The following is a 25,828-nucleotide window of genomic DNA, read 5'->3' on the forward strand; positions in this document are numbered from 1 at the left end:
TAGGTCCCTTAGGTGGCAGTTTACATTTATCTATCTATCTAGTACTGGGAATGTTTTATGTTATTCTTATATATATATATATATATATATATTTTTTTTTTTGCACTGGGGTTTGAACTTAGGGCTTCTCACTTACAAAATCGCTGCTCTACCATTTGAACCACACCTCCAGGTCATTTCCTCTTCTTATTTTGGAGATAGGGTCTCTGGAACTATTTGCCAGGGCTGACCTCAAACCACAATCCTCTCAATCTCAGTCTCCTAAAAATTAGGATTATAGGAGTGAGCCACCATGCCTGGCTATCTACTGTATTGTTTCCACCTAAGAAAAAAGGCAAAAAATTTATGGAATCCAAATTACATGCTTCCTAATATATTACACATTCTTGGGCCATATCTTATTCCCAGGGAGCTGGAGCAGACCACTGCACACTTCTTGTCACCTTGACCTACACAGTCGCTACACAGTAAGGGCATCTCACACCATAGTGGTAACAATGGAACCTCTACCTGTCTTCCTTTTGTCTGTGGAGTTTGGAGTGTCTCAGATGAGGGGAAGGATGAATAGGATGGGAAGGATAAGCACCAAATAGGACTAGATGAGGATGAAAGTGAGCTGTTGAGCTGAAAAACAGCAAGCATGATAACCATAAACTTAGATTTCCCTGTATGTATGGAAAATCGGTTCAGAAGACAACTTAAAAGAAAAAGTCCCAGAAACTTGGAATTACTGAATAGAGAAATGAGCATATAGACTCTTAAAATAACTTGGAAAGACAATATTTAATTTAGATCTTTCAGGATGTCTGTTCAAAAAAGCACTATAATTCATTTAGTTACTATATTACTCTTCAGAAATTGGCTAATGAAAGAAAAAGAATGCAATATAGTAGTAACAGAGCTTAAATTTACAAGGAAAAGTCTTGATTTCAGAATTTAGGTACAATCTAGATTTTGTCACCACTCAAAAAAGGTTAAAAACTTTTTTACCATTATTAAGAAACACTGTGGCAAGCAGTAAGAACTTTAGCTTAAATAATGGTTGGTTAATGCTTTCAAGAAGAACCTAAAAATTCATATTTCAACATGAAATTGAAGCAAAAAAACTTTCTCTTTTCAAACAACTTGATTAATTATAAAATGATGCCCCTGTTGACTATATGGAAAACTCCAGGCACCCTAGGAAATAAACCTATTGCTTCTTAAGAAAACAGCAAAACACCCAAATCCCTCTTTCCCAAATTTGCAAAGTATCATGACACCCTAATTTACTAAAATCAAATACAGATGATACCTGTTACATATTCCTTGAGCTTATGATACACCAATGATAAGAAGAGAAATATTTAAATGTTTTTTACATACTTAAATCTTTTTTCCTTGACTGAAAACTTAATGTAGTACAGAACACAATTCCTTTTTTCTCAATTAGCAGTTTATTAAATTCATTTGTATTTACATACATAGGAGAATATCTTTGTAAGAAGTCTTCACTTTTATAATTAACAAAGAGACAGATTTAGTAACACTGCTGTGCCCATTAAAAGTGCCAGTAGGCTGGGCACAGTGGCTCAAACCTCTAATCCTAGCTACTTAGGAGGTAAAGATTGGAAGGACTGTGGTTTAAGGCCAGTCGAGCAAAAAAGTTCCCAAGACCTCATCTCAACCAATTACAGCTGGGTACTGGTGGCACATACCTATCATTCCCAGCTATGTGGGAAGCGTAAATAGGAGCATCACTGGCCAGGCTGCCCAGACATAAATCAAGAACCTATCTCAAAAATAATCAAAGCAAAAAGGGCTGGGTATATAGCTCAAGTAGTTGAACACATGCCTAGCAAGCTCAAGGCCCTGAGTTTAACCCCAAAGTAATGCCAATTTTTTAAGTCAGTAAATGGATGAAAATATTAATATTCATGTTTCAAATTAACCCACATATTCTAACTTTATAATTATACACATGCTGTTAGGAGCAGAAGAAAAATCTTTTTTTCTGCAGAAATTCTTTTATTGGGGATGGGGGTCTATTATGTTGCATAGACTGGTTTCAAACTACTAGACTCATGTGATCCTCCAACCTCAGCCTCCCCGAGTACAGGGTGTCTGCAGGTTCCACTGCACTGGGCCACCGCAGACACTTGGAGAGATAAACTGATGTGTAAGCATGTATTTTATACTCATATTTGCATAATTATAGTAGTTATAAAAATTAAAAATCAGAAATGGTGAAGTGTAGTTTTCACTGGTTCCTTATTTAATTTATGCTTACATTCAAAGTGCTATGCTCTATTATAGCTCTCGTGGGGGGTTTTTCTGAGAAAGTTTGTTTTCACTGGCAGAACACAATTGGCACTGATGGCTTTTTTACAGGGATCTACTCTTCTTATTCTTCTTCATTTATTCAAATTGGATTTCTCACCATGAATTCTCTGCTACTGAATAAAGTCATCAAATATTTAGGCCTTTTCATATGCATAAATGGAATGTTAAGTATGAATTTTCTGATGTACAGTAAGACTTGGCTTCTGGGTAAATGCTTTTCCACATTTGTTACACGCATAGGGCTTCTCTCCTGTATGAGTTTTCTGATGTCTAAGGAGATGAGACTTCTTGAAGAACGCTTTGCCACATTCAGTACATCTGTAAGGCCTCTCTCCTGTATGAATTCTTTGATGTGTAACAAGCACAGATGGGTTGCCGAAGATTTTGCCACATACTGTACAGTGGTAAGGTTTTTCTCCTTTAAGAAGTTTCGTGTGTTTATAAAGGGATGAAGTACACCTGAAGGTTTTCCCACACTCCTTACATTCAAATGAGTTCTCAAGCGTGTGAGATTTCACACGTTGATTAAAGGAGGAGGTCCACATGAATGTTTTTCCACATGACTGCATTTGTAAAGTTTCTCTCCAGTATGAAGTCTGTGGTGGGCCACAAGTTGGATCCTTTGCATGATAGCTTTCCCACAGTCACTGCACATAGAGGGTTTATTTTTTATATGGTTTTTCTCATGTCTAATGAAATGAAACTTATTTTTGAAGGCTTTCCCACATTCATTGCATTCATAAGAGTTGTCTCCAGCATAATTCCTAGTATAATTAAGTAAGTCTAAATTAGGTTACAAATTCTTCCCCTATGATTTACAGTTATGTGGGTTTTTTCTTCTAGGATTAAGATCTGTGTTCATATCATAATGGTGGAGTTTCTCCATTGTCAAAATTTTACTAAAAGTGAACAAAATTGACTTCAAAAAACTGTCTTTGCTTTCCTGATGCTTCTCTGGTTCATCAGTCAGCATCTAAAAAGGAGTGCAATAAAACATTCCTCATTACTTTCTTCCCATAGTTCTGAAATAAACCCCGTATTTGCCTTGATCTTAGTGAGTTTTAAGGACAAAACTGCTAAAGAGAAAATGGGAGCGAATAAATAATAAAAATGAGAACAGATGGCTTAACTTGTAACCTGTGGAAAGAGAGTAAAAAAGGCACAAGGCACAGTGAGTAGGGTACAATGTAAGTCAAAAGTTTATTCAACAAGGGTACAGGATTTTTAGGTCATAGAATGAGGAGAGCCCATTGTGGAGATCTGATTAATGATAGGGTTACCAGGAAAACAGGAGGCAAGGGATTTGGAGGAAGCAGATAATATTTAGGGTTCTGTGCTGGGATCAAACCCAGGGCCTCACACATGCTAGGCAAGTGCTCTACCACAGAGCTACATCCCAGCCCACGACTTTTTTCTCTTAATCATACTGCACAATGTCAATATTCTTTAGGAACTTGCCTCAGTCTCCCAAGTGCTGGGATTACAGGCATGAACCACCACATCCAGAGGCAGGAACATTCTTCTATCGCTAGTCATCTAACTCCATCCAAACCACAGCTAAGGTATGTTTGTAAGTAGGGCTCAAACTCAAGTGACAGCTGGGATCCATTCTTATATATACTGTTAAGTCCAGAACACAAATGACCAACATGGTCACCCACAGGCAAGTCACCCTTAATCCAGTCACATATTCTATTTGCTATCATTTTAATTTTGGCTAGATTTTTGTACATGACAGTTACCTGTCATACTTGTATTAGACAAGTATTGTTTTTACATCCTCTTTCAACCTACCTAGTAAAACTAGTCTCTTAAAAGCTGCTGTTTCTTAAGGCACAATTTTCTTTCTTTTGCTCCTACCATCAAAACTTCATAAATCTCAAATCTGTTGCTCCATTTAAAAAAAATGGGGGGGAAGATGTTGTAACTGCCCATTTTGGTGTTTCCCTTCACGTAGAATGTTAGTACAGTACAATACCCCTAGCTTCTTGCTCTATGCCTCATTCTCTGTGGAGCTGGTCTGAGCGGTGGGCTCTAGCCTACTAATTAGAGTGGTTCTGAGTGTGGGGATTTGGTTCCTTTCTACTAAAACGAAAAGGAAGCAGCATCCTTTGTTATCTCTGTGACCGACTGAAAAAAATCCAGGGTACTCAGCCTGGTAAGCAAAACTATCTAAGATATGAATTCGCCAGGCATGGTAGTATAGACCTATCCCAGCACTCAGGAGGCTGAGGTAGGAGTGTCATGATTTTGAGGCCAGCTTGGGCTACACAGTGAGAACTTGTCTCAAAACAAAAGGATGCTGGAGGAGTGGCTCAAGTGGTAGAGTGTCTGCCTAACAAGCATGAAGCTCCGAGTTCAAACCCTAATACTGAAAAAGAAAAGAATAAATGAATTCACTCATGGGATCTAAGCATGCATTTCACAGATTCTAGACTCCTGAAAATGCATTTACTTAATTTATCAAACACTCCAGCTCAGCAACACAGTACACTGTAGAGTACTGGTCATTTACCATGATTGTGTGGTTAACAGGGAGCTGTGGCTCACTGCTACACAGCACCTTCACAGAGAAGCACATATAGCCAGGCCAGGAAAATATCAAAATTCAGAGTTTGAAGTTCAATATTTTACTGAATGTGTAGCAATTTTACACCACTGTAAAGTCAAAAATCCTAAACTGAACCATCATAAGGGATACTCTATGACTTTTGCTCATGTTTCTTCCCTACTTTAATCTACCCTCCTTTGTCTCCTCTCACTCTAGATAGAATTTAGATATTCTTTAGGGAAGAGTGATTATTTCATAATCTCAAAACCAGACTTCTTCAGTCTTTGCATACTTTAAACATAAAGCTCTGTTTTCTTTGGATTTCTAAGAAAGACACTGTTGCTTATAGCATTCACTCAGACAACTAAGTAGAACTAAAACGCAGTGTCAAGCCGGGAACTGCTGGCTCACACCTGTAATCCTGGCTACTCAGGAGGCAAAGATCAGGAGGACTGTGGTTCAAAGCCAGCCTGGGCAAATAGTTCACAAGACCCTATCTCGAAAAACCCATCGCAAAAAAAGACTGGTGGAGTGGCTCAAGGTGAAGGCCCTGAGTTCAAGCCCCAGTACCGCAAAATAAATAAATAGATAAAATTTTAAAAATAAAATAAAATGCAGTGCTAATGTGAACTCAACAAATGTTTCACATGTCAAATTTTTAAATGTTTTAATAGCTACATTTTGCTGTTCCTATTACCATTTACACACTTAGAAATGGCAATGTGCTTTCTTTGAATCCTTCTCAGGAATCATTTAAGAGGTTATTTTAATGGAAGAATAAGAAATATGTCTTCACAATGCCTGGCTCAACAACCTGAATTAATGAAATGTTTACTAAATGCCCATTATGTGCTCAGCATGGATGTAAGGGAAAAAATAATAAGCCTCTTTCTCTTCAGGGCACTATCATGAAAAACATGCCTTAAAAGCCAAAAGGAAGGCTTGGTGTGTAGCTCCAGTGGTAGAGTGTTTGCCTAGCAAGCCCAAGGCCGTAAGTTCAAACTCAAGTACCGCAAAAAGAAAAAAAAAAAGGCCAAAGGATTGGATTTTTTAAAATTCCATGACAATATATGTCAAGTTTTCATGACAGACTAATGGCAAAGTTGGATTGGGAGTTCCAGAGGCAGAAATTAATCTAAGCTTAGGATCACAAAAGAAGAGAAAACTGAACTCATGCTGGCTTTAGTTACACGGGGACCACTAAAATAAAAAGAACTGATGCAGAAAACTGTATAGAGAAGACATAAAAGAGCTTACTTCTCATGGAATAGGGGAAAGATGGAGAATTCTGGATTGGCAACATGAACCACAGCATAAAGAGCACTAAAAGCATTAATATCACAAGACAGCTTTTTTGCGGGGGTGGAACGTTGGACTGAGGTTTGAACAAAGAACTTTGAGCCACACATCCAGTCCATTTTTGCTCTGATTATTTTGGAGATCTTGCTTTTTTGCTTTTTTTTTCTATTTTTTCCTTTTTTTTTTCGGTGCTGGGGACCGAACTCAGGGCCTTACACTTGCCAGGCAAGCGCTCTTCCACTGAGCTAAATCCCCAACCCCGAGAGATCTTGCAAACTATCTGCGCAGGCTGGCCTCAAACCACAATCCTCCCGATCCCAAGTAGCTAGGAGTACAGGTGTGAGCCACTGGCACCCACTACAATACAGGTTTATAAAGGACTAAAACATTTTTCAGAAGAATGATAAGAAAAAATGGAATAATTTGGACCGGGCATAGTGGCTCACACGTATAATCCTAGCTACTCAGGAGGCAGACATTGAGAGGATCACAGTTCAAGGCCAGCCAGACAAAAAGTTTTCGAGACCCCATCTCAACCAATACTGGGTGTGGTGTTGTGCACCTGTCATCTCCACTATGCAGGCAGCATAAATGGAAGGATTAAAGTCTAGACTGCCCTGGGCAAAAATTGAGACCCTATCCCCAAAATAACCAAAGCAAAAGGGCTGGGGGGATGGGTATGGCTCAAGTGGTAGAACACCTACTTAGCAAGCACAGGGCCCTTAGTTCAAATGCAGTACCACCAAAAAAAAGGGAGTAAGTCAAATAAATTGTGTAGAAACAGCTAAGATAAACCAGAAAATAAAATGGAATTTAGCAAAAATAGGAATATAAACTGCCCAAATAGAATATTAGTAATTAAATTCATTTAGTTTATGTCGAGTATAAGTTGAGGTCCCAGGGAATATAAAATACAATTAGGGTCATTTTTTTTTTTTTTTTTTTTTTTTGGCAGTACCAGGGTTTGAACTCAGGGCCTCACGTCTGCTAGGCAGGCTCTCTTATCACCTGAGCCATTCCACCAGCCCTTTCTTGTGTTGGATTTTTTTCGTGATAGGACCTCAAGAACTATTTTCCAGGCTGGCTTCAAACCACAATCCTTCTGATTTCTGCCCCCTGAGTAGCTAGGATTACAGGCATGAGCCACCAGCACCCAGAACAACTGGTATCTTAATCACTTGAAAAATACTTTTATGCTCTTTGTGGAAAGACAAATTTTTATTTTAATCAGCCTCAGATAACCAATAGTTGAAACCATAGGCTATTAGGTCCATGTAGTATTTAAGATAAAACTACTGAGAGAAAAACAACAAATTGCTCTGAGATTATAAAGTAGTGAACCAATCATTATTCCTTATTGGAATATAAAGGTGAAGGTTAAAGAATTTTAAAAATTAGTTACTATGAAAAGACAAAATAAGGTCAGGTGGAGTAAAATTACGGGAATGGAAAGTTGCTGAGGCAACGAGGCCAGAGATGGCATAGAACACATAATTTTACTCTTCAGAGTGATGGGGCTGCTGAGGAAGTTACTGTGGAGAGGAGATGGTAGAGGAGGCAAGAAGCAAGAGATGAATTGTCAGTAAAAGGGTGAGAACAGATTAGCTAGGAAACAACTAAAATCAAGTTGGAGGAGAATTTTTTTTTAAAAAACCCAGTATTACCAAGAAAAGCAGAAAGACACACTAGACTCACATTATTAGTGAGACTGAAGATTAGCAAAGTGAGTGTAGTGAATTCTTATAACTTCAGCCTCCTTTTTGATATAAGTTTAACTTTCTCATATCAGAACAGGGCTTGGTCACCCTCAACACCTTCTAGTTCTTCACCTTTCCCACCTCCAAGTTCTTCGATATCGTCAATCCAGATTCCCACCTTATACAAATGCTCCCTGGTGACAACTTCCCTGTGAAACAGCTAGTCCCAAATACAGCCTATTTGACTGGACCTGCTGACCCTCACAACCTGCAGACATGTCACAGTAACCTCTTAGTCTCAATGTGACCTCCTGAAATTTGGGCCTGTTTACTTTTTTTTTTGTTAGTGGGACTGGGGTTTGAACCCAGGACATTGTACTTACTCTACCACTTGTGTCATACCCCGCCCAGTCCATTTTGCTCTGGTATTTTGGAGATGGGGGTCTCATGAACTATTTACCCGGGCTAGCCTTAAAATGCGATCCTCCCAATCTCAGCCTCCCAAGTAGCTAGGATTACAGGCATGAGCCACAGGCACCTGCTTGCTTTAAACCCACCAACTAAAGATTCCCATGGAAAACCTGTTTGGATAACATCCTAGACCCAATTAAAGGACTGGCTCACAGGTCCCTCTCTCTCCATGCCTTCACGCCCTGGGATCTATGTGTGTACTTCCAGTCATGCTGTACACTCCCCCAGGACCTGTAAGTTAATAAAATCTTTGTATTATCTTGTCTCTCCTTATCAGTGAAGCAATCTCTCAATCTTAAAGACTCTCAATTGCCAGGCAATTACAGGCTTATGCCTATAATCCTAGCTACTCAGCAGACAGAGATCAGGAAGATCACAGTTGGAAGCCAGCCCAGGCAAATAGTTTGGGAGATTCTATCTTGAAAATATCCAACACAAAACAGGGCTGGCAGAGTGGCCCAAATGGAAGAGCACCTGCCTGGCAAGTGTGAGGCCCTGAGTTGAAACTCAAGTACTACCAAAAAACAAACAAACAAACAAACAAAAATAAAGATCCTAAATTAAAACAGTGGAGAATATAATGCAAGAAAAGAAGTTGAGTTTTTGTTTTGTTTTGTTTTGTTTTGGTAAGGAAAATAATTAGAGCATTTTGGTAAGGAAAATAATTACAGCATGATATTACTAAGTTTTTTTTTTTTTAAACACATACTGAACACTTGCTATCTGCCAACAATTTGAAGTGTTTTACAGGTAAAACACATATATAATCTTCACAGGAAATGTGAAGTAGGGATTAGTATTCTTATTTTCTAAATACAAATATTATCTGGGCACTGGAGGCTCACCTGAAATCCTAGCTATTTGTGAGGCTGAGATTGGGAAGATCAAGGTTTGAGGCCAACATGGGCAAAAAAGTTTACCAGATCCCATTTTAATCAATAGCTGGGCATGGTAGTATTGCCTGTCATCCCAAATTACTTAGGAGGCTGAGACTGGGAGGATGGAGGCTCCAAGCCAGCCTCGGAAAAAAAGGTTTTTGCCCATCTCACTGGAAAAAAGCTGGGCATAATGGCACATGCCTATCATCACAGCTACGAAAGGAAGTGTAAAATAGGAGGATCACGGTCCAGGCTGGCCCGGGCAAAGAGTGAGACCTATCTCCAAATAACCAGAGTAAAAAGGACTGGAGGCGTAGCTCAAGTCTAGAGCACCTGTCTAGCAAGTGTAACAAAGCCCCAGTACTGTGAAAAAAAATTGTGCTACAAAATAATTTGTCCAATGTTAGTCAATGATTGGTGGAGTAAGGCTTCAAATCCATAAATCTGACTCTAAGAACTAACAATACAGAAAATCATTTTGAGAAGGGAAGAAAAGTTAGTTTCAGGAATTCAGAAAACAGAAATAAAGCAAGACCTAGATGAAACGAGCAGGGAGAGGAGCCGAGTAGAGAGAGGACAAAGAGCCCCTATGTGAAGGTATCATTTCATTTCCAAAGGTCTGTGGCTTTTAAGAGGTGCTTCCTAAACAGTATCTCCAAGGTGCCTGTCCCCACTGACCAACTGGGATCTCAATTCCAAAGACTCCCACCTGATTTTCTCTCCCATACCTGGACAACTCCAGTGTAAATTCTCTCCCTCCACCAGCCACCAGTTCTTGCTCCACCCTGAAGATCACTTTTGTTTGGGTAATGGGACACCATGTTCATTGGACAACAACACAGAAGAGGGGACAAGGTGCTAGGGATAAATAACTACCTTACAACTCAGGTTTGGCTCTTTTGAGCCAAATATACTTTCGAACAGAACAGATCCTTCTCCATTTGGGAGGAAGAAGAATAAACGACTATCTGAGCTCCAAAGAGGATAAGGAATTTCCGACCACTAAAATTCAGGGCCAAATTCATTAATACTTTAGAATATTCACAGCTTTCACAAGTTTCTTTTCTTTTCTTCCTCCCTCCAACCCTCCCTCCTCCCTTCCTTTCTTTCTGGCAGTACTGGGGTTTTTTAACTCAGGGATTTTGCTCCACTTGAGCCACATTTTAGGTTATTTTTTAAAGTAGAATATTAGTTTTTGCTCTAGGGCTGCCTCAGACTGCAATCCTCTGGCCTCCCACAGAGCTGGGATCAAAGGCATGCATCACCACATCCAGCTGATTGCTTACATGGGATCTTGCTAACTTTTTGCCTGGGTGGCCTTCAACGGTAATCCTCCCACTCTCCACCTTTGGAGTAGGTGGGATCTCAGGCATGAGTCATTGTGCCCAGCCACAGCTTTCACAAGTCTTAAAGGAAAACCATTGTATTAGAACCCTCTGAGCTACAATGAAAAGTTTCCACCCACTGTCCTTACCCACTAAGATGAGGTTTCTGTAGTTCTCCAGCATCACATCCCATTACAGGGTTCTCTGATCACAATCAAGCAGCTGCCATTCCTCTGGGGTAGTTTCACAGCTACATCCTGGAATGTCAACAATTCCTGTAACAGCACATCCATTTTAATCTAACATGTGCAGTGTTAGGAACTTGCAAGAGAATCATGACAGAGCCTCTTCCCTCCTTTTTTTTTGGTGGTACTGCTTTTTTTTTTGGCAGTACTGAACTCAGGGCCTCACACTTGCTAGGCAGACTCTCTACCACTTGAATCACTCCACCAGCCTTTGTGTCGGGTATTTTCAACATAGGGTCTCTATTCACCCAGGCTGGCCTTGAACTTCAATCCTCCTGATCTCTGCCTCCCAAGTAACCAGGATTACAGGCGTGTATCACCAGTGCCCACAGTATTGGAGTTTGAACTCAGGGCTTTGCACTTGCTAGGCAGGTGCTCTACTGCTTAAGCCACGCCTGCAGCCCAACAGCCTCTTGATATCACATGTTCACTGTTTAATTTATAGAAAACTTTGCATAGTAACTACAGTATAGTTGATTCAGGAATATTTTTTGCTAGCCAGCACTGCTGACTAATACCTGTAATCCTGATTACTCCAGGAGGCAGAGATCAGGAGGGTCATGGTTCAAAACCAGCCCAGGAAAATAGTTCACAAGACTCTATTGAAAAAACCAATCACAAAAAAGGGTTGGTAGAGTGGCTCAAGTGGTAAGAGTGTTTGCCTGGCAAGCATGAAGTCCTGAGTTCAAACCTCAGTGCCACCAAAAGAAAAAAAAGTATTCTTTGCAATAGAAACAAAAATTCTATTTAAAAAATATCCAACTAGTGTCAGAAAAACTCAATGGGGGAAAAGTCCTTTCAACAAATGGTGATGAGACAACTAAATATCCATACACAAAAGAATGAAAGTGAGCCAAGTGCCAGTTGCTTGTACCTGAACTCCTAGCCACTTGCAAGGCAGAGATCAGGAGGATAATGGGTAAAAATTAAAAGCATTCAAATTAAGGGTTTTAGCTCAGTTATAGAGCACTTGCCTAGTGTACCTGATCCCCAGCTCTGAAACAAACAAACAAAAAACACTAAAAGGCATGTAAAGACATCATTAAGGCCATATAGGCTGGGGATTAACAACCACAACTCATTGGCTGTCCTCTAGTTTTTGTAAGTAAAATGTTATTGGAACGTAGTTACACCCATTCATTTACTTCAGTTGCAACAGCAGAGCACTTGCTACAGAGGCTGAATGAGCTTCAAATCTAAAATACTGTTTCGCCCATTATAAAAAAGCTAAGGTGATTAGGTAGGGTTTTCACTAGGAATGCACAGATAGCTCAGTATATTAAAAATTCTCTAGCCAACTTAAAAAGCTAAACATTGATCTACCATTTGATCCAGCAATACCACTCTTGGGGATATACCCAAAACAATGTGAAACAGGTTACTCCAGAGGCACCTGCACACCCATGTTTACTGCAGCACTATTCACAATAGCCAAGTTATGGAAACAGCCAAGATGCCCCACCACTGACGAATGGATTAAGAAAATGTGGTAACTATACACAATGGAATTTTATGCAGCCATGAAGAAGAACGAAATGTTATCATTCGCTGGTAAATGGATGGAATTGGAGAACATCATTCTGAGTGAGGTTAGCCTGGCCCAAAAGACCGAAAATCGTATGTTCTCCCTCATATGCGGACATTAGATGAAGGGCAAACACAACAAGGTGATTGGACTTTGATCACAAGATTAAAGCAAGAGCACACAAGGGAGGGGTGAGGATAGGTAAGACACCTAAAAAACTAGCTAGCATTTGTTGCCCTCAATGCAGAGAAACTAAAGCAGACACTTTAAGCAACTGAGGCCAATAGGAGAAGGGGACCAGGAACTAGAGAAAAGGTGAGATCAAAAAGAATTAACCTAGAAGGTAACACACACGCACAGGAAATTAATGTGAGTCCCTGTATAGTTATCCTTACCTCAACTAGCAAAAACCCTTGTTCCTTCCTATTATTGCTTATACTCTTTCTTCTACAAAATTAGAGATAAGGGCAAAATAGTTTCTGCTGGGTATCGAGGAGGTGCGGGGGAGAGGGAGGGGGCAGAGTGAGTGGTAAGGGGGGGACGGGGGGGAGAAATGACCCAAGCATTGTATGCACATATGAATAATAAAAAAATAAAAAATTAAAAAAAAAATTCTCTAGCCAGGCGCTGGTGGCTCAAGTCTGTAATCCTAGCTACTTAGGAGGCAACGATCAGGAGGACCTTGGTTCAAAGCCAGCCCCGCGCAAATAGTTCACCAGATCCTTCTTGAAAATATCCAACACAACAAAGGGCTGGTAGGGTGGCTTGAGTGGTAGAACACCTGCCTAGTAAGCATGAGGCCCTGAGTTCAAAACCCCAGTCCCACAAAAACAAAATTATCTAAACTGGCATATTTAAAAAGGCAAAATATATGACTTTATTGATAGGTATAAAGAAGGATATGAAAAAAAACTTCTAAATTTAGGAAAACTAATCTCCATGTGCTAAAAAGTCCTTAATATAATTTAAAAATACAAGCAAACAAACACAAAAACCCTAAATAATCAAAGATTAACTACCTACCAGAATACAAAAGGAGATGGTGAAACACAGTAAGTATTCCCATTAAAACTGAGACAAAAAAGACTTTTGGCTAGCAATAACAAAATTGTAGCTACTATAAAAAATGCAGTAACTAGAAGCCTGGACTATTATAATAAGATAAGAAAAAGAATGATATAAATATTGAATAGGAAAGGACAAAAAAATCTTTGGATATAAAGTCAACATAGATAAATCAGTATTTTTTCTATACACCAGAATAACCAATTAGAATGACAAAAGACCATCCCACTGTTTTCTTTTCTTTTCTTTTTTGTGGTACTGGGGTTTGAACTCAAGGCCTTCACATTTGCTAGGCAGGCTCTCTACCACTTGAGCCACTCTGCCAGCCCCCATCCTATTTTTTTTTTTTTTTGCATACTGGGGCTTGAATTCAGGGCCTACACCTTGAGTCACTCCACCACCCTTTTTTGTGATGGTTTTTTTGAGATATGGTCTCAAGAACTATTTGCCTAGGCTGGCTTCGAACCACAATCCTCCTGATCTCCGCCTCCTGAGTAGTTTGGATTACAGGTATGAGCCACCAGCACCCGGCTCCCCATCCCATTTTCAATAACGACCTAAACCATATGTAAGAATAAATATAGGACTGAGACACAGCTCAATTGCCAGGCAAGCACAAGAATGAGTTCAATCCCCAGTATCATGCATACACATACAACACATACACATACAACACACACACACCTATATTAGAAGATATTTTCTAGATTTCCTTTTGGACCTGAACATCTATTCCATTTATGTCTTCCTTGACTATGTATTTCCGTATTTCCTTTGAACTCAGTGCTTTGTGCTTGCTAGACAGGTGCTCTACCACTTGAGCCAGCACTCCAGTCCTCCACAAATCCTTTTTGCATCGGTAATTTTTTTAGATAGGGTCTCTATTTATTTGGGGATGGATTGGGCTGTGATCCTCCTATTTATGCTTCCACAAGCAGCTGAGATGACAAGCACGCATCACCACGCCCAGCTATTGGCTGAGATGGGGTCTTGTGAACTTTTTGCCTGAGGCTGGCATCAAAAATGATCCTTTGTGTCTCTGCCTCCCAAGAAGATAGGATTATAAACCTGAGCCACCATACTCAGCTTACTTCCTTTTTAGCATACGGATTTGTGAGAGATTTAAATGACTAAATGAATAGATGGATGCCATACCTTGAAGTTGATCATTTTCTGCAGTTCTTGGACAGAATCCTATCAAATTAGAAATGGGAAGAAGAGAAAGACATAAGACACCTAGACTGTAATGCAAGCCAGGCACGGTGGTCCACACCTATAATCTGAGCACCCAGGAGGCTGAGGCAGAAAGATCTCAAATTCAAGGCTAACATGGGTTACACTGTGAGACCCTGTCTCAAAAAAATAAAGGAAACAACAATTAAAAAAAAAACAACAAACACTTAATGTAGAACCCTGCTCCACTAAGACCAAAAGTACCCACACTGCAGCATCAGAAAATGCCACCCCATGGAGAATGACATTTATATCGTCAGAAAAGTCTTTGATCCACAACATGGATCTTAAAGATCTACATTCCTGTCCTACTAATCTTAACACCAAGTTGTGAAAATGAACCAATGACTTACTTCTCCCTGAAATTCATCCCAAGGAAATAATGAATGAGTTAAAAAAGACAAACTAAAAGCCTTGTCTCTGAAGCTCAGTAAGTCTAGAAATTATTCCTTCTTGTGAGTCTCTGGTCTCTGTTTGGAACTGGAGTAAGAGATCTCAAATTAGCTTGAATTTTCTTTTTCTTTTCTTTTCTTTCTTTTTTTTTTTTTTTTTTTTGTTTAAACAGATGGGGTTCTCACTATATTGCCCAGGGTAGTCTTGAAATTCTGGGCTTAAGTGATCATCTTGCCTCAGCCTCTTAAGTAGCTGGGCATGCAGCTACCCAGCCAGGCCAAGGTTGAGTTTCCTTTAGCATGCTACCACATTTGGGCAACCCAGGTTTGTTTGTTTACTTACTTACTTACTTAAAAGAGGGCATCTTTTAGACTCCAAAACTGTTTCTTTTTCTCTGGCACATCATCTCCTATAAGTTTTCTGGGCTTTTTGAAGGTTAACCAGCACCACAGGAGTCGTAGGAAGGCTAAAATAGGCAAGAAGGGCTGTTTCATCTACACAGGCTTCATGGGAAGATTGCAGGTACAGAGATACTAAGAAAAAATGATAACAAATCGAGATTCACTCAGCATTAACTGCTAAGTTTTTAAAAAGACAAATAAGCCCAACTATGCATAAGTGCTGGTTGAAAAAAAAAAAAGAAATCTGGAAAAAATTCATCTGGATTTAAATCTCAGCTCCTCTAGTTACTAAGCTACCCAAGCAATTCCTCCTCTTTCAGCTTCAGGTTACTTCATATGCAAAACACTGATAGCATTTCCTTCAGGTGATTGCTGGAGGGTGATCACTGCGGTGGTGTGTCTGAGGATCCACACCCAGACTTGACAACTGCGCTTGTTTAAAAAAAAAAAAAGTATGCATGTCATTTTCATTAAAAAAGTAAACATCAGAATTTTTAAGTACTTGAAGCTCGAAATCAGCAGTATGCTAAAAAAATAATTTACTCTTAGGGTTTCTTCTAGCGACGCACTAGCTTAGGTCATGGAACCAAGAGGATCCAACAGAGAAGACTGAGAAGGAAGAATTGGTGAGGGAGATGGAAAAGTAGGAGAGTTTGGCTATGCAAAAACAAACCAAGAAAATTTTCAAGAAACAGAGTGGTCAACTTGTGAAATGACGCTCATAGGTCAAATAAGATGAGAACCAAGACTTGACCGCTGCGGTTAGTAACGTTTTGATCACTAGAGATTGGGCTGATTGAGTGGGTCAAGTAGCAGAGCACCTGCCTAGCAGGCGTGAGACCCTGAGTTCAAACACCAGTACCAATAAAAAAAAAAAAATCACTAGAGATGTTGAATCATTCTGTTTTGGCAGAGTGCTGGAAATTTGAGACAGTTCGATGACAGTTTTAATAAAAGTGGGAGGAAAGAATGGAAGGAGGGGAAGTAGAAAAAAACAAATACAGTACAAACAAGACGTTTTGTTTTTAAGATGACCAGAAGACTAGCGCAGTAATTTGAGTGGTAGAGTACCTGCCTAACAAGAATGAGGTCCTGAAATCAAACCCCAGTAACACACATAAACACACTTTAAAAACATGAACAGAAAAATAAGACCATCATTGGATACGGATTACGGGCCCAGATTTTTTTTTAATTTAATGATGGAAGAAATTATGGTATGTTTGTATCGTAATTAAAATGCTTTTGGTTGGGGAGGTTAGTTGCAAGAGGAAAGTCCTGGAGAAAGGATAGAATCTAGTATAACAGAAGGATCAGTTCTAAGTATGTTAGGACCCGGAATCCTATTCCCCCGAGAGACAGAGAGCCAGGCGTGAATGCAATCAACAAAGCAGAGTTTATTGGGCTGGCTAGCCAGGGTCGAGCTCCCACACGGACACGCAGGACCGGTTAGGAAAACACGACCCTGAGCCTCTTTAGGGGAAATCTTATATAGACCGCGGTGGCGTGCATATTTTCGTTATCAACATTGAGCAAGCAGGCAGAGCACATCTTGCGCGTACCTCACATCTTGCACGTACTTCACATCTTGCACGTACTTCACATCTTGCATGTACCCCCCGCTCACATTCCCCACATTCTATATGCCCTAACTGAGCCCTGCCGCATTGCTTATCTTATCTACATGGGATGTTTGGTACTGGTTTCTCCAACAAGGGGGTTGGGGCCCGCTGAGACCTCCTATTCCTTTCATTCCCCCCTTTTCTTACGGCCTAAATTGAGGAATCATTCTCAAGGGGATGAAGAGCCTGATATTGTTGGCGGAGGACCAGAAGTTGGATAGTATTAATTCGACTTTTGACAAAAGTCATAAGTCGGTTTAGAATCCAGGGTCCTATGGTAACAAGTAATAGGATGATTATTATTGGCCCTGCCAATGCAGATAAAAGGGTAGCCAACCATGGGGACTGGTTAAACCAAGACTCGAACCAGCTTTCCCCGGCCTCTCTTTCTCGTTTTCTTTGTTCCAGGCTCTTTCGAAGTTTAGACATGGAGTCACGAACAACTCCGGTATGGTCAGCGTAAAAACAACATTCTTCCCCTAGAGCAACACATAGTCCCCCCTTTTGGAGGAACAACAAGTCCAGACCTCGTCGGTTTTGAAGTACTACCTCAGACAGGGAAGTGAGGGATTTTTCTAGGTGGCTAATGGAGGTTTCTATTCTCTCTATATCTTCGTCTATGGCTGCACGCAGCGAAGACATCCCTTTCTGCTGGGTGGCCAAAGAAGCTATGCCGGTTCCTGCTCCCGCTAACCCTAGACTGAGTAGGGTAGCAATAGTTACTGTGGATATAGGTTCTCTCTTTTTCCTTTTTTCAACCATTTTTGTATTCCAGTATGAATATAGACTCTCTTCCGAATGATAGAGGATGCGGGGCAGCACAGTCACTATAACACAGAATTCTTTAGAGCTGTTAAACACCTTAGTTGATAGGCACGGGGTGAGTCCAGACCGCGAGCATAGCCACCACCCATTGTCCTTTGGAATTACCCATTTAATAGCATTTTCCCAGGTAGAACTGGCGTTAATAACAGTACATAAGTCCCGTCTGTTCTTTGGCACTTTTCCTAAGCAGGTTCCTTGGCCGCTTACCTGCTGTATGGTCAGACCTCTCTTACGGTCTCCCCAGGAACATTGAGTAGGGTTTTCCTCAGATGAGGTATCGTGAGTGGTGTTTAGCCCTATTGCCTCATAGAATGGGGGCCTCACATCATAACATAACCAACAGGAGTTAGTCATGTTAGGGTTGGTGTGGTTTAACGTCAGGAAGGCAGCACCCACTAGCTCCCAGAGGGGGTCTTTAGATCCGGTCATGAGACTGGGCCTCACCAGGGGAGGGCTGGTTTCTGATGGTCTTGGAGTTGTAACATTAGCCAGGGCTATGGTTGAGGGAAGGTGATGAGCTGTGGAAGGTCGGGGAGGTGGCTTTACATAGGGTGGCCTAAGTACCTTATTAGGGCCTATTGTTAGAGTAGAGACTGGTTGTTGCACACGCCGCAAAGTAAAAAGGGCTCCTGGATGATTTGTTTTGTAGAGTCTGACTCCCCAGGATTTACCCAATTCCCAATTCGTTGCCTTTTTTCCTAAATCAGTGAAATTTATCATAATGGGATTACAACTGGGGGGAGTTGGGCATCCCTTATTTATAGGTCTAGGTTGGTGGTATGTAATGCCAGATTGAGAGACTCTACTTAATTGAATAAGGTCCCCCTGTTTGGGGGGTAGCCACCATATATCCCCTGAGCTCTCACAACCCCATGACTTACAATAATAGTCTGCGATTCCTCCACATTTTTTTCTGTGGTTGGGTTGGGGAGCGGGGCAGACATAGAAGTAACTTTGGCGCAAAGCCCATTGTCCCCTGCCAGTGAATAAGGCCCTTAAGTCAAAGTATAATTCTGGGAACCAGGTGCTGGGAGGGGTCACCTTGGGGGTCTGGTTAAGAATGTCTCCTGTGGATACATCTACAATCATCCAGGTCAGGTTAAAAGGTTGATGTGGATTTGTATGCCCCCAGCAAGTGGTGGACAGGATTAGAAAAAGGAATAAAGTTACCGAGGTCCAGTATGAAGTTTGAGTTTGAAAAAATTTTCCTTGTGGTGGGACACCCTTCTTGTTGGCAGGAAGCCTTTCTTCATAGCTACCGGATCTGCCGGTCTGATGTGGGTGTAGTGGACCCAGGTGATAATCCCATTCTAGGAGGGCTGCGGAGCATCTGGAGTGTTCTCGTTTTTCGGAGCATCCCGTATCAGCCGGAGCTTGAGTGGGTTTGTTGGATGCTTCCGTGCGGACCAATTTTCCTGTTTTTTTCTCCGGAGGGTGAGCCTGTCTTACATGGGAATGGTGTACCCATGCTGCAATCCCGTCGACCTTGGGGGCGGTAGGGGTAGTAAACAGTACAACATAAGGTCCTTTCCATCTAGGCTCTAGGGTTTTGGACTGATGCCTTTTAACCCATACCATGTCACCCGGGACTATGCCATGTTCCGGAGCCGGGTCCCTCTTAACAGCGTGGTATGCTTGAATTAAGGGCCAAATCCGTTGTTGCACTTTAGCTAAAGCCTGCAACATGGTCAGGTAATTTGGGGCCAGATCACCTAGTTCTGGGCTTAAGGTCCTCTGAATGATGGGGGGTGGAGCCCCATACAGGATCTCAAAGGGAGTTAGCCCATGGACATAGGGGGAGTTCCGGACTCAGAAGATGGCCAAGGGAAGGAGCGTCACCCAATCACCGCCAGTCTCCAGGGCCAATTTGGCTAAAGTCTCCTTTGGTGTCCTATTCATCCTTTCTACTTGCCCTGAGCTCTGGGGGTTATATTCACAATGTAGCTTCCAATTGGCCCCCATAGTCTGGGCTAGTCCCTGCAGGACTTTACTAACAAAAGCCGGACCGTTATCTGACCCAATTGCCTCGGGCACCCCATATCTGGGTATGATTTCCTCTAGCAAAGCCTTTGCCACTACCTGACTCGTCTCCTTCTTTGTAGGAAAAGCCTCCACCCAGCCTGAAAAGGTATCTATAAATACCAGCAAATATTTGTACCCAAACTTTCCCGGTTTTACCTCAGTAAAATCCACTTCCCAACTTCTTCCCGGAGCCCTCCCCCGTTCCCGAGTACCTGTATGGTGCCCCTCCCTTCGTCCTGGTTTCATGATTGTGCAGCTGGCACAATCTTCCACAATTTGGCGGACTGCTATGGTCTGGTTCGGAAATCGGAGCTGCGCAGATGTCAACAAGTCTAGTAATTTTCTCCGCCCCAAATGGGTGGACTTATGTAAGTTAGCCAACAGGAATCGTCCGAGTTTTTCAGGCAGAATTAACTTGCCTTCCAAGTCGCTTTTCCATCCGTCTTCCCCTTCTCTAAAGGGGGAGTGGGCTCTCATCCAAGTGAAATCCTCTGTGGAGTATTCTGGTCGGGGGGGTAGCGGAGGGAGCTCTGGGACCGGCACGTCTATCGCCGCAACCGTGGAAGGTTGCCCTGTCTCCATGGGAGGACTCACCATTGCTACTCTCTTTGCTTCTTGATCTGCTCTGTTGTTACCGACAGCTTCCGGCGTCTTGGCAGACTGGTGGCCTGGGACATACATCACTGCCACTGCCTGCCTTCGGTTTTTCCACTGCCATTAATAGACGCTGGACTTCGGCTAGGTTCTTTAGATGTTTTCCTTCTGCTGTGCGGAATCCTTTTTCGTGATAGATGGCCCCGTAGACACAGATGGTACCGAAAGCATAGCGGCTATCGGTGTAGATATTGACTCGCTTTCCTTTTGCCCTCTCCAGGGCCTCTGCCAAGGCAATTAATTCTGCTTTTTGGGCTGATGTTCCGGGTGGGAGGGTGCTGCTCCATACCGTATTTCCTTCTTGGTCAACTACAGCTGCCCCTGCCCTTCGGGCTCCATCTTGGAAAAAACTGCTTCCATCCGTGTACCAGTTTAATTTGCAGCCGGACAGGGGGGTATCTTTTAGGTCAGCCCGTACCTGTGTAACTTCGGAGAGGAATTCTTTGCAGTTATGGACAGGTGTCTGCAGTTCCGGGTTAGGCAACAAGGTGGCAGGGTTCAGGATTAGGGGATCTGTGAATGTGATCCGAGGGGAATCCAACAAGAGCCCCTGATAGTGGGTGAGCCTGGCATTCGTCATCCATTTCCCAGGGGGTTGTTTAAGGATTCCCTCCACTGGGTGAGGGGCCGTTACCCAGAGGGCCTGTCCAAAGGTTAGTTTATCGGCTTCTCTCACCAGCACGGCAATGGCCGCTATGATGCGGAGGCAGGGGGGCCATCCTGCCGCTACTGCATCTAATTTCTTGGAAAAGTATGCCACTGGTCTCTTCCAGGGACCTAGCTGTTGGGTCAAGACTCCTTTGGCTACCCCCTTTTTCTCATCTACAAACAGAGTGAATGGTCTTGTAGGATCTGGCAAGGCTAAGGCAGGGGCCTGCAAAAGAGCGTCTTTTAGCTGATCAAAGGCCTGTTGTTCTCTCTCTCCCCAACTCCAATCTGGAGCTTCTTTGGTGGCCTCATATAGGGGTCTGGCTATTTCCGCAAATCCTGGAATCCAGAGTCTACAGAACCCCGCGGAGCCCAGGAATTCTCTCACCCCCCTAGTGGATGTCGGGGATGGGATAGCCAGAATAGTCTGTTTCATGGCATCAGTCAGCCATCTTGCCCCATCTGCAATCCGATAACCCAAATATGTCACTGACCTTTTACAGATGTGAGTTTTCTTGGCACTTGCCCGATACCCCAGCTCACCTAATTCCGTTAGCAGGTGTTCAGTAGCCTTGATGCACTCCTCTCGGGTTTCTGCCGCTAACAGTAAGTCATCAACATACTGTAATAGAGTGACTCGTGGGTGGCTCCGACGAAAAGGTTCCAGGTCCTGGCTCAGGGCCTCATTAAACAGGGTGGGAGAGTTTTTAAATCCTTGCGGCAGTCTGGTCCAAGTGAGCTGTCCGGATTGGCCCCCATCTTCTTGCCATTCGAAAGCAAATAGCGGCTGACTAATTTCTGACAATGGAATGCTGAAGAAAGCATCTTTCAAATCAAGGGTTGTATACCATACTTGCGAGGGGGGTAGGTGGCTGAGCAAGGTATAGGGATTCGGAACGATGGGATGAATGTCCTCCGTCCGCTCGTTTACCTTTCGTAGGTCTTGCACAGGCCTATAGTCCCCGCTTCCCGGCTTTCGGACGGGGAGCAGAGGAGTATTCCAGGCAGACTGACAAGGCCGCAGTACTCCTTCCTTTATTAGCCTGTGGATATGAGGGGCTATGCCTCTTCGGGCCTCCTCAGGCATAGGATACTGTTTCACCCGAATGGGGAGAGCAGAAGCCTTCAATTGTATAACTACGGGCAGGAGGTGTTTGGCGAGGCCGGTTCCCGCAGTCTCTGCCCAGGCCGTGGGAAATCTTTTTACCCAATGAGTCATGTCCCTTCCTGGTTCCTGTTGACTCTCAAACAGACGATGCTCGTCAGCCAATGATAGGGACAAGACATGAATCGGGCTCCCTTCTCGATCAGTCACAATTATTCCATCTGGTTCAAAATGGATATGGGCCCCTATTTTGGTGAGTAGGTCCCGTCCGAGCAGGGGAGCGGGGCTCTCAGGGACGACCAAGAAGGAGTGTGTGACCTGGTGTTTTCCTAAGTTCACCTTTCTTTTGGTAGTCCATGTACATAACTGCGTACCGGTGGCCCCCTGAACAACACTTGTTCGTGCCTTGTTCAAAGGTCCATGTGCCTTGTTTAAAACCGAATATTGGGTGCCGGTATCCACCATGAACCCCATCGGCTTCCCCTCCACATGCATTGTTACCCAGGACTCGGGGAGGGGGTCTGAGCCCCGTCTCCTTCAGTCCTCTTCTCCGGCTAGGAGGACTCTGGCCTGCTCTACTGCTCGTTCCCTTTCCCTGTTTTCCCCCGGTCTCCTTCCAAACCCTCTTCTTCCCTTTAACTTAGGACATTCTCTCTTCCAATGCCCCGTTTCCTTACAGTAAAAACAGTGTTCCTTATCCGGGGTCCTGGTGTGGCCCCCTCCCCTGGGTTGGTCCCGGACACCCGCTAGGAAAATACGAGCCATTTCTCTCTGTTGCTTTCGGTTTTCCTTAGCCTGGAACTCCCGGTCCTCCTTTCTCAATTTCTCCTGGGCCTCCCTGTCTTCCTTTCTCTGTCTTTCCTCCCTTTCTTCTGGAGTTTCCCTAGCGGTAAAGACCTTTTCCGCTACCTGCAGCATTTCCCTTATAGTCATCTCCCCTAAGTTTTCCTGTTTATTGAGTTTTCTCCTAATGTCTGGAGCTGCCTGATTAATGAATGAGAGTACCACAGCAGACCGGTGGAGGTCCGCCTCAGGGTCAATAGGGGTGTACTGACGGTATGCCTCATAGAGGCGCTCTAAGAAACCGGCTGGGCTTTCGTTTTCCCTTTGAACGACTGCTTTCACTTTTGCAAAATTGGTGGGCCTTCTGGCGGCCGCTCGGAGACCGGCCATAAGAGTCTGGCGGTAGATCCGAAGACGCTCCCTACCTTCTGTGGTCCCGAAATCCCAATCAGGGCGGCGTAGGGGAAAAGCCTCGTCTATGGCCGGTTGGAGAGTTGTGGGTCTCCCATTATCCCCCAAGACGTTCTTCCTCGCTTCATTGAGGATGCGCTCTCGTTCCTCCGTCGTAAAAAGAGTATTGAGCAGCTGATGACAGTCATCCCAAGTGGGACGGTGTGTATGCATGATGGACTCCAAGAGATCTATGAGACACTTGGGGTCTTCAGAAAAGGGCAGGTTCTGCGTCCTCCAGTTATATAGATCACTGGAGGAGAAGGGCCAGTACTGAAACTGTTGCCCTCCTCCTGGTCCCCCTTGGCCCACCATCCGGACTGGAAGTGTAGGGACAGTTTCCTCCCCCTGTGTTGATGAGGGGGGCCCGTCTTCCCCCTCCCTTTCCTGGATCCCTCGGGGGCGAAGTCTTCGACCCATTCCTCCTCCTGCTGCCAGTCCTGTTGAGGAGGATGAGGAAATTTCCTCCTCCGGGGCACTGGCTTGGCCAGGGGGAGTCACGTATGGAGGCGGCCGATCTTCCTCTGCCCCTGCGAGGGATGGGTAAAGGGGGGAACTCTCTGGTAAGACCGGAGATGGTGAAGGAGATGCCCTAATTTGAGGACCGGTCAAGGTGGGAAGAGGAAGTTTTTCCTCCTCCTTTATGACCAAGGCGGGCGTGACTGGGGTTTTAGCCCCGGGGGCCGAACTGGAGGGGTGGGTCAGAAAAACTGTTAACCAAGGGGGAGGGTTCCTCACCAGATCCTCCCAAACCAAAATGTAAGGAACTTGGTCTGGATGGCCTCGATTGTCTGGCTGAAAAATGACTGCTTTAACCTTAGTGATCAGGTCTAGGGAGAGGGAACCTTGAATGGGCCACCCGACTCCAAAGGTGGGCCACTCTGCAGAACAAAAGGTGTCGAACTTACCTTTCTTGATGACCAGACCCGCATTTAAGGCCCTTTCTTTAACTTCTGGAAAGTGAGAAAGGATCAGAGACTTTGGGGTTGTTTGTCCCTGTCCCATTGTGGAAGGAGACTCAAACACCAAGAGAGATAGAACAAAAAGGGTAAAGGCAACAATAATTCCACACACACACAACACTCTCCAGCACTCGCTCGGACCGGTCCTTCTCTCACACTGGTGCGCACCCCATTCAACCTCCTCACCGTCCAACTGGGATATCAGGCCGAAAGGCGTCCACTTGACGGGTGGTCGGTCGACTAGCTCAATTAGTTCTTCACCTGGCGCCAGGGTTCCTAAAATGCTCGAGCCCAAATGAGAGGAAAGCCTCTCCCAATAGAACCCTGTGGTCCTCCTTGCGAGATTCCCAGAATGAATCTCCCTGGGGATTGGCCGAATCCCCGCCGCGGCCCAAATGGAACACTCAAGTTCCTCCAAATGAGGGTCTGGGATCCCCTCCCAACGCCTAGGACTTGGGATCGCCCCTGCTTTCTCGCAGGCAGGTTCTGTCTCTCAAGAAAATGAAATCTCGGTGGGACCTCCAAATGTTAGGACCCGGAATCCTATTCCCCCGAGAGACAGAGAGCCAGGCGTGAATGCAATCAACAAAGCAGAGTTTATTGGGCTGGCTAGCCAGGGTCGAGCTCCCACACGGACACGCAGGACCGGTTAGGAAAACACGACCCTGAGCCTCTTTAGGGGAAATCTTATATAGACCGCGGTGGCGTGCATATTTTCGTTATCAACATTGAGCAAGCAGGCAGAGCACATCTTGCGCGTACCTCACATCTTGCACGTACCTCACATCTTGCACGTACTTCACATCTTGCATGTACCCCCCGCTCACATTCCCCACATTCTATATGCCCTAACTGAGCCTGCCGCATTGCTTATCTTATCTACATGGGATGTTTGGTACTGGTTTCTCCAACAAGGGGGTTGGGGCCCGCTGAGACCTCCTATTCCTTTCAAGTACTACTATGGACAATTCATCCATTGGAAAAAAAGGGGAAGCAGAATTTATAAGTATAGATGAAAACTGGAAGATAGATTTGGTGGCAGGAGAATGAGGATGTCATTTTTTAAATGATTATTTCCTCAACGAAATAGAAAAACAAAAGCAAAGGTAGCAAGAAAGAATTGTAGGCTTGAGAAAAGAAAAGAAATACTGTATTACATTTGTTCAGCATGTACACGGTTTTCGTATTTCAATGGATGTGGAATTACTATCTTACAAGTAATGGGATGCCATAGTTTAACCAGCAGCATTTTCTTTCGTATTAGTACACACAATGATGATACAGCCAATAAATCACATCTAAGATTCTATAAAATGGTGTTTAAGATAAGGAAGAGTGAATGGATTAAGGAG

The 25,828-nt window shown here is 43.4% G+C and overlaps 1 protein-coding gene across 1 annotated transcript; it reads right to left on the bottom strand.

Moving 5' to 3' along the window:
• Positions 1–396: 396 nt before the first annotated feature.
• Positions 397–13,360, bottom strand: Znf684 (zinc finger protein 684). The gene is given in 7 exon segments (XM_020171691.2): positions 397–2,884; positions 2,887–3,295; positions 7,663–7,673; positions 9,947–9,993; positions 9,995–10,037; positions 10,693–10,785; positions 10,788–13,360. Coding segments are annotated over 7 exon segments (1,050 nt in total). The 5' UTR covers positions 10,837–13,360; the 3' UTR covers positions 397–2,486.
• Positions 13,361–25,828: the final 12,468 nt, after the last annotated feature.

This window comes from Castor canadensis, chromosome 7, assembly GCF_047511655.1.
Source record: "Castor canadensis chromosome 7, mCasCan1.hap1v2, whole genome shotgun sequence".
Taxonomy (NCBI): domain Eukaryota; kingdom Metazoa; phylum Chordata; class Mammalia; order Rodentia; family Castoridae; genus Castor; species Castor canadensis.